The sequence below is a fragment of the Gigantopelta aegis genome, chromosome 2 (genome assembly GCF_016097555.1).
Source record: "Gigantopelta aegis isolate Gae_Host chromosome 2, Gae_host_genome, whole genome shotgun sequence".
Lineage (NCBI taxonomy): Eukaryota > Metazoa > Mollusca > Gastropoda > Neomphalida > Peltospiridae > Gigantopelta > Gigantopelta aegis.
The window spans coordinates 36,290,525-36,300,888 of NC_054700.1; the positions used below are offsets into that span (position 1 = coordinate 36,290,525).

The 10,364-nt window shown below is 37.5% G+C and overlaps 1 protein-coding gene across 10 annotated transcripts in view; it reads left to right on the top strand.

Annotated features, from left to right (window-relative positions):
- LOC121384731 (solute carrier family 43 member 3-like) overlaps positions 1-10,364 on the top strand; it is an 83,187-nt gene that overhangs the window by 23,071 nt on the left and 49,752 nt on the right. For all 10 annotated transcript variants that reach the window (XM_041515280.1, XM_041515268.1, XM_041515296.1 and 7 more), the window contains one exon: positions 4,134-4,534. In XM_041515280.1, coding sequence (XP_041371214.1) covers positions 4,134-4,534 — 401 coding nt within the window. The remainder of the gene's footprint in view (positions 1-4,133; positions 4,535-10,364) is intronic.

Here is a 10,364-nt window from a genome sequence, read left to right on the forward strand (position 1 = left end):
TGCTAGCTTGTCATTGTGTTAAATGTAGGGGCGGGACGTAGCCCAGTGGTAAAGCGCTTGCTTGATGCCTGGTCGATTTGAGATCCATCCCAGTCATTGGGCCCATTGGGCTATTTCTCGCTCCAGCCAGTGCACCACGACTGGTACACCAAAGGCCATGGTATGTGCTATCCTGTCTGTGGGCTGGTGCATATAAAAGATCCCTTGCTGCTAATCGAAAAGAGTACCCTATAAAGTGGCGACAGCGGGCTTCCTCCCTCAATATCTGTGTGGTCCTTAACCATATGCCCAACGCCATATAACCGTAAAATGAAATGTGTTGAATGCGTCGTTAAATAAAACATTTCCTTCCTTCCTTCCGTTGTGTTTAATGTCTGATTACTCATTTCAGCGTACATTTATAATTGTTTAGCCAGTAAAATAACCAATAAAAATAGGATTACATTGTATTTGAATAACATATAGTATCATGTATCGTCAATCGTCGCCTTTGACAGCGGAATCACGAAGCCCAGTGGTAAAGCGCTCACTTGATGTGCGGTCGGTCTGGGATCGATCCACGTCGGTGGGCCCATTGAGCTATTTCTCGTTCCAGCCAGTGCACCACGGCAATATATCAAAGGCTGTGGTATGTGATATCCTGTTTGGCGGGTGGTGCATATAAAAGATCCCTTGCTAATAATGGAAAACTGTAGCGAGTTTCCTCTGTTATACGTGAAAATTGCCAAATGTGTGACATCCAATAGCCGAGGGGGTGGGACGTAGCTCAGTGGTACAGCGCTCGCCTGATGCACATCGGTGGGCCCATTGGGCTATTTCTCATTCCAGCCAGTGCCATGATATTTAGAAGATTAAAACGAATATTAACTATTATAATGTTTATATGATTGGAGTAAAAATTCAAATAATTTGATATACCAGTCGTGGTGCACTGGCTAGAACGAGAAATAGCCCAATGGGCCCACCAACGGGGATCGATCCCAGACCGACAACGCATCAGGCGAGCGCTTTACCACTGGATTACGTCCCGCCCTTTCTAGATATTTAGACACAAGATTAAGACGAATATTAACTATTATAATGTTTGTATGATTGGAGTAAAAATTCATATAATTATAAAATTATATTGGTTTCAAGTACAACTCTGTCGTAATCGTTTTGTAACTTAACTAAGACCTCCTAAACTTGTTTCCCCACAAAGACAGAATACTTCTTTCCACAGCTGTTTGGTGGGGGTTTTTTTTTTTTTCATACAACTTTTCTTCCACAGTAACCAAGATAGGGCTTATTACCAGTGTGTTGTGGACTGTGATTTTTATTTCGCCCCCATATTTGCAGCAGTGGCGGGTGGGTAATATCACTCCTGGAAACGTGGGGGTACTGTTGCGATGTACTGGTTTTGAAAAGAAAATATCGAGGATTTAGTGCAGAAAGGTGTTAAATCCACTTAGGAGGAGTTAATCTTCTGCATTAGCGCTTCTATCTGTTGATCGATCGATTTGTCTGTCTGTCTGTCTGTCTCTCTGTCTGTCTGTCTGTTTGTCTGTCGATCGATTTGTCTGTCTGTCTGTCTCTCTGTCTGTCTCTCTGTATATTTGTCTGTCGATCGATTTGTCTGTCTGTCTGTCTCTCTGTATATCGATCGATCGATCGGTCTGACTGTCTGTCTGTCGATCGATCGATCGATCTATCTGTCGACCGGTCAAATATCACGGGACGTTCACTCGTTTGATAAACATAATATCCCGAAAAACGAGTACAGTATAATTCTATATGTATCCCTCTTAAAGGGACACACCCTAGTTACGGTTAGTTGTTAACCATTACGGCGTTGTTTTTCGCTATTAAACCCATTTTTTTCACACAAATAAAATTGCACTTTACTTACCGTTTATTATTTAGAATATACATTTCCATTCACCTGAAGTGTTTTTTTTTTAATCCTGGTAATCCTGGTTTTTGTAATACCACAAAATGCATTTTTCGTATTTCTTAAAAACGGACGCACATTTGAGAAAAAACCGTTGAGCAGACAAGGTCTAATCTATTTTTAGACGGGATATTTCCATTTCAATGTCACAGACATTGGTATACCACGTGACCGTTATCATTTTGGTTCGGTTTGTTTTCTCGTGCACGGTTCGCGCAATCAACATCCGATTTGTTGTTGTTCATTTGTGAGATTTTTCTTCACAGTTCGTGAACATTTTCAGTAACAATAAAGTTCAGACAAGTAAGTGTCTCAATACAAAACGTTACAAACCCTTAAAACCAATAATTTTGCTAAGTCTTACGATATCTGGAGAGGGGATACAACCAGAACAGAACAGTTGGAACATGTCCAGGAGAGGTGAAAAGAACGCACCCCAAGTCTGTGCGCACTCTGTGAAATTTGTCGTGACGTAGGCATTGTTGTGCTTCGAGCGACATCTACCGGTGACATTAGAATACTGACTTTCAAAATTATTTCAAGCAATTGGGACATGGGGATTCCCATGGTATTTATTGATATAAATTTATCCATTTGATAAAAACGTTATCTAAGTGTGTTACAGGTTTGTAGATTAACCAAATTATAATTTATTTTCGCTGGATGGAACTAGGGTGTGCGGCTTTAAACATTTTGCAGAGTGTGATTTTTCAAAAACGAAAGTCTGGTTTTAGCTTATTAAAATACGCATTCGTTTCAGAGAGATAGACAGACAGACAGACAAAGTTTATTCAGTAAAAGACCTCTGGCCCAAAATACAATCACTTTACACAATTTAGGAGCATGCGTTACATGATTTAGTCACATAACGGTCTGCCATTTAATTTTATATTATAGTAATAGTAAGGCAGTGCATTTATAAATATTCAGTGTAAAAAAAGTTCACCATTCATTCTCAATCTAAATACATAGTATAAGAATTTTGATAAATTTAGTAAACAAATTTCGTTTTGAGATGACTTCAGATTAATGAAGTTAATTGTTAATGGTAGACCAGCATTTACTTTCACAAAGGGTAAAATGTACATATTTCTCAAATAACTATATATGGACTTATTTGCCTGAGCAGCCAGACACAACTGAGCTTTATTCCAGGATAATTTTGGAGTAAACACAATGCCAAAATATTTATACAATGATACTGTTTCGACTCGCACACCATTATAAAACCATTTTTCATAATATCGCAGAAGACCTCCTTTCCTAAACACCATCACTTTTGTCTTGTCAAGATTTATTCGCATTCCTGTAGTTTGACAAACATTTTCAAAAACCTTAATGTTTAGCTGTAACTGTAAACTTGAGTTGACAAGACCAATAACATCGTCTGCAAACATTAATATGTGCATATTTTCCAAATTTGCCGTAATAAACACCCCATGATTACCAGAATTTCGGAAGAATCTGTTCAATTTATTGATAAAAATTAGGAAAATTTGTCGACTCAAAATACACCCCTGACTCGTACCGATGTTACACTTAAAATAATCAGTAAGACGATTTACTGTTTTTACAGTTGCCCGAGATTCCCACTTCAACTAAGCTATTCAACAGTACATCATGCTGTAACGTATCAAACGCTTCGGAAAAGTCTGCAAATAAACAGTATAATCTACCTCTATGTTTATATACATATTTCTCAATCACCGCATGAAGAGTAAAAATATGGTCTGTAGTAGAATAATTAGATCGAAATCATGCTTGAGACTCTTCAATCACTAGATTTTCAATGCATCACCTTTGCAGCCGATCATTCACAACAGACATAAAGATTTTACATAAAGAATCAATCAAAGAGATCCCTCTATAATTTGTTGGATCGTCCCTAGAACCAGATTTAAATATAGGACATATTATACTTTTTGTCCACTATCTAATATATTATTGAATAAAGTTGTTTCCCTATGATCAGTCCCTGTCGGTGGGCTCGCTGGTATAACAAAAGCCGTGGTATGTGCTATCATGTCTGTGGGATGGTGCATATAAATTATCCCTTACAACTAATAGAAAAATGTAGCGGGTTTCCTATTTAAGACTATGTCAGAATTACTAAATATTTGACATCCAATATCCGCGATGATTAATAAGTCAGTGTGCTCTAGAGGTGTCGTTAACCAAAACAAACTCTTCGTTTCCTTTACAGATTATTAAGATGGGTGTTCTGTTCCAAGTATATCCGCGCCTGCGCATTCTGTACGTCTTCTGGATGTATTTGGAGAGTGTACTATTTGCTGGCGTCATATATGGCTGGAGCTCTTTCGTGTTCATTTTCAAAGAGGAAGGAATCTACGCACACCTCTGTGACGTCGACAGCAACATCACCACGTCACTGACCGGCTTGACGAACTCGCCACCCTCCTTCAGCACAAGCTCCGCGGTGGCAGAAGATGGGAATGAGAAGACAACCCAACAAAGTTGTGTCGAACAAGATTCTATGTTCAATCTGGCGTTCACCGTTTCAACTGTCATAATCACCAGCAGTACTGTTGTGGCCGGTTACATGCACTACAAGTTCGGAATTACAGTCGTCCGAGTGATAGCTATGTAAGACGGCAATTTATTTAGTAAATTACTACGGTCCTTCCAAAGTTTCACCCCAAGACAGCAACAAAAACAACAAACAAACAAATAAAAACAAACAAGAAAGATGACAACAACAGCAACAACCCCCCCCCCCCCCCCGCCAAAAAAAAAAAAAAAAAAAAAAAAAAAACACACCGTAAAAAAATCACCTGTCAAAAAATTTTTTTCCAAAAACCTTCAACATTACACCCACATCCCAAATTCGCACTTAAAAAAACAAAACAAAACAAAACAAACAAACAACCAACATCTTTGAAACAGATTATTGCCCATACATGGGTCATTCTACAGAAAGTGTCACGTTTATGTCCCTGCACAATTTCTTTTCTTTAACGATACCGTATTAATAATATTATCCTGTCATAGCATTTTTTCTCTCTGGTAATCAGCTTTGATAGAGATTTTATTCGAGATTAGTGTAAAATGTCATTGGTGTTACCTGTCCCTAGCATAACAGTATACATAACATGCACTGTTAAAATATATAACAGAAGACATAACACTGAATACCTTTAATGTAATACTTACTAAAGAAGGAATCTTATAAATATTTTCCGTATTCAAAAGATGGTGGGCAATATAAGCTTGTCCCTGGAGTTTTATGTCATTGGTGTAACTGTATATACTTATGAGAAAACAAAAGAAACTAAATGCTCTCTGGATGAAACATTCCACCGGTAGATATCGGCCATCGAGCGTATTTGTTAAAAACATCAGACATATGAACAGTTGTGAATAGTTTTCTTTAAATGTCATGGATGTGTTGTCAAAATATAAAAGTAGGTTTATTCACTGTCATTGGTAGTACGATCGTATTTATATAATGGTTAATAATTTTAAGAAACTTTTTGTATGTTATTGTAGACATCGTATGTTGGTACAACATGCACTTTTTCAGTTTTCTCAACTGTTTCTTTAGAGAGCATGAATTAATTATGCACTTATTTGTCATTGGTGTCACCTATCATTGGTGTTACCAGGTACTGAGTAACACCAATGGCCATTAGTAACACCAATGACAATGCATTTGAATAAGATGCCGTTTGATTAAGATGATTTTAAAATTAAAGGGAGAACATCATAGTTGCATAATGGCACTTTGGGTAAAATAAACGTTTTGTTGGAATGTAAAGAGTATATCTTCAACATCCCTAACTGCTGTATGCTTGGTTCGCGCAATTAACATCCGATTTGTTGTCGTCTGCTTGTCGTTCATTCGTGAGGTTTTTCTTCACAGTTAGTGAAGATTTCGATTAACATTAAAGTTCAGACAAGTAAGTATCTAAATACAAAACTTTATAAACCACTAAAACCATTAAGTTTACTATAGTCCGTCCCATCCTTCTACAATTTAAGTGGGGGTTTTAAAATTATTTTTTGGTTGTTGTTAATAATGTCAGTTTGATTTGACGTAAGAAGATAAGGAAAAGTGTTTTGGAGATAAAAAATAAATACTATTTTTGTGCCAAATTTATAAAACAATCGGCTCAGAAATAAATAGCTTGTAGTAAATTTCATAGTATGAAAAAAATAAATAAACAAAGTGTTCGTCCATTGTACATAGTTTAGAAATATATAGTTTATCGTAGTTATTTAAAAAAAATTGAAAATGTCGAATGGTGCATGCGCGAAAATTTTATTTTTAAAAATTCTATACGCAATTAGAAACTACTAACCTTTCCTGTTTAAGAGGTTAACTTTATCATAAAGATAGGTTAAAATCATAACGAAAATGTATTACCAAGTTGTAGTCAAATATCGGAAAAATATATTACGTATGTTTTCATTTCCAATAAAGGCTATTTTAATTTTATTAAAAAAAATATTGAATATCCTGCATTAAAATAGCTTTTTATTTAAAAGGAAATAGTTAACTCTTTTGAATTATGACGCAGTTCTTATGATTTATTTCTTGAATAGTGACATAATTTGTTTGATTTGCTGTATAGTGTATGTATTGAAGACAGTAGAATGACATCACGTATTCATAAGGCGTCCTCGTTTCCTGGAAATATTTGGAACATTTAACGTAGAGTTTTGCAGCGCTTGCGTAAAAGCAAAAGTAGGATTACAACTTTCTACTCGTTATTGGGAATACAAGTATAGGCCTACAGTAAAATAGATTTTGAGCCTTAATATAAACACGAAAATAACTACATAAATTAATGAATGAATAAATCTTTAATTTAATATTTTAACAAAATTAAAATTCTGTATCTTAATTTAGTATATCTTTTAAACTGTCTGACACTCCGTATCTTATCAATAAAGAAACACACAATTATTTGAATAGGCATTTAATAGTTGTAGGCTGAAGAAGAAGGAAATATGAATTACATAATTTTGCTAACAAGTAGTGTAGTGGTAGTCTCAAAAATAATAGTATTTCCCAGATACAGTCTTGAATGTTATTGGTGTTACACATTGTCGTTGGTGTTACTTGTTTTGTCATTGGTGTTACGCAAGAATATTTTAACTGTCATTTCTCAAAAAACTTTATTTTTGAAATTTAAATTGTTTATTTAGGAAAGCATACCTTCTACATTTATGACTTTAATGAAATTTATTTTGAAGGACTCCATATTTTTAAACACCCTTGGATAGTTTTTAGTTTTAAAGTTATTCCATATATTTTATTAGGGACACCCAAATAACAAATCCATGTGCTCTTGATCACTATGAACCAATTGGATCACACTGCCGAACTACCCCACTTGTCCGGTAACACCAATGACATAATAAACTTGTTCATAGAGTAACATGTGTCTGCACGTGCAGGCTGATTACAGTTCTGCGTGGCCAAATATAATTTTATGTTTATTTGTTTATCTAGTTTCCAAAAGTTGACAATAAATATTTATATTTTTTAATTGTTTTATTTTGAATTTGTATTTTGAAAAGTGACGCTTTCTGTAGAATGACCCACATATGACATCATTACACCTGACAAGTATGGTAACAACTAACAACAGCCAAGGTGTAGTAGCATTTTCAAGGTGTCGGTTGCAATCGATTTGATATAATTTGCTTCAGATTTATATACGTTTATATTGCAGTTTATATTTAATAGGAAAAAGTTATTTTGTTTAACGACACCATTAGGACATATTGATTTATTAATCATCGACTCTTTTAATGTCAAACATTTGGTAATATTTTTCACCTCAGACGAGCGCTCTACCGACTGAGCTAGATCCCGCCCCCTTTTACTTCACAGGGGGAAAAAAAATCATCTATAAAAGGCAACCATTTGATGGTTGTTATGTCTCTTTTTAATATAGGGTAATAGGTCATAGTAATGTAATTACAGTTTTTATTCCAAGTATGTTCATGAATCGTGCGTCGCAAAAAACTGTTGGGTATAATTTTGATTAGAACTTTAATAGATGTTTAAGTATAATTTATTTATTTTGTAGTAGGTGGGCCTACTGGGCTCCAAAATATGCAAATGAGCTAGGTCATGTGACCGCCGTCTGATTGGCTGACCCCTAAGCTTGGGGGCGTGGCATGGTGATCTCATGGCGTAAGGTCTGTGGGTTAATGGCTTTTGCGGCTGTTACCATGGATATCCAAGCAAAGGATGCCCATGGAAAATGCTATGATCTCTAAGGTCGGCGACAGACGTAACTGGGTTTATGGTTTTTGAACTGTCGTGGTTATCTTGGGAAATGGTGTGCTGCATAGCGTCTCTCTTTGTGTCGACAATGAAAACCAGACGTCGGCATTGGTAACGGTTGACTTTAGATGGCGGAAGGCACCAACACGAGATGTCAGATAGATCATGACGGTGACGAGTTTGTGGTGACTAAAACGTGGAACGGCGACATTGCTATTGACATTCGCCAGTTTGATGACGATCGTGGTAAACTGTTTCGTGTTTCTCAGACGATGAAACAGTGAAACTAACTACATTCAAACGAGCATCACCACATCGATGTTTAGAACTCTAAGATACCACGGGGAAAAATTATAAAGAGGTAAAATCCTTGGAAGCCACATAACTCAACGTTATCATGGTCTCACCCACATGGCAGGTGATGGAACAAGCCAAAGCCAACCTCAAGCCGAAACAGGACGAACAACAACAACAACAACAACAGAGTGGCACGGGACGTGAAGCCCTAAAACGAAAGAGACGAACATGTATCAAAAGAGTATAAAAGGTGCAACACATGTCAGTTATCATCATTTCACTTTTAAGTCATAATGCAGACCTAATGTTCACAATGGAGCGTCACATTCTCCAGGAGATATGCTATGTTGAGACATTTTATCCTCCACCACCACCGCAGCCACCACCACCACCACCACCACCACCACCACCACCACCGCAGCCGCTATTACCACCACCGCAGCCGCCTCCACCACCACCGCAGCAGCCGCCACCACCACCACCACAGCTACTACTACCACCACCACCACCACAGCTACTACTACCACCACCACCACCACCACAGCAGCCACCATCACCACCACCACCATAGCGGCAGAAATCCTTAAGGTTGCTATACCCTTCACTATGATCGTGTCTGGATCGACTTCGTGTTAAAACAGTTTTAGTTATAAACTTTTGAGGTATGGCAAAATTGACCCACCTCACAAATGCATCATCTGGTTCTACAAACGATGGCTACCCCTTTACAACGTCATTGGGTCCGAGTGAAATGTTATGGAGGCAAATCCGATCATTTGGAAAAAAAGATAGTTATTTGGATCCCAGAATTAGAAATTGCCTTATCCTGGATGACTTGATGTGCATGTCCTATAAAGACCCTTACGTCACCGACCTGTTCACGGAAGGAAGTCACCATAGAAGCCTCTCGGTGATTGCCATCAATCAAAACCTCTATCACAGCAAATATCTGACTCAGAGAAGAAACCGTCATTACCTGGCGCTATTCAACAACGCCATCAACAAGCTGCTGGTCCTGAGGTTGGCACGGCAGATGTATCCCGAAAACATTTGTCAGTTCATGCAAAACGTTCAGGACATTTCACACAAGCCCTATAGGTATGTTATGGTAGACCTGGAACCAACCACGCCCGACAATTGATGCCTTCATCCCAATGGTTTAGATACCCACCTTACTGAAACGTATAGAAGAGCTCTGCATGAACAGTCAGTCCAAAACCATGCAAAGAAACGCATACACGTTAAAACCTGCCATGCATACCTGTCTATGAAAGTGATGACGACGACGACGACGAGGTGGATGCCTTTAAAAACATGTCAACAAGAAGAAAACGTGTGACTTCTGTGGATTAATGTTTCAAGACGGACACGATCTACACAGACACATGAAGAAATAGTGTCCCGAAATCTTTGATGGCTTATTCAGAAAACAGAGAGATACTTAGATGATAAACCATCAGGCCGAAAACAAACAAGATCTGGGTGTGGGTCCGGCGAGTATGGTACCAGTCAAAAATGAAACGCACTGAATCGAATGCAACAAAACACACGGCGTCTGTGCTGGCGCGAACTACACATCTGGTAACTGATAACATAGAACATGCGCTATGTTTTCACAGTGCCAGACTGGCAGCTACACAGTATTCTAAACTTACAGTTTTATTTTTCTAATAAACAACAGAAAAGTTATTTATTAATCAATGTTGATTTCTCATACTTATTTATGGTGTTTATAGAAGTAAATGTATTCAAAGATATGAACTCATTAATATATACTGATAACACGTCACAGCTACAGACCCAGATGTCAAAATACACCAGACCCAAACCTAGATCCAGCTTCAGTATGTTTTGGGCCTTAGACTTTGGAGTGAAGGA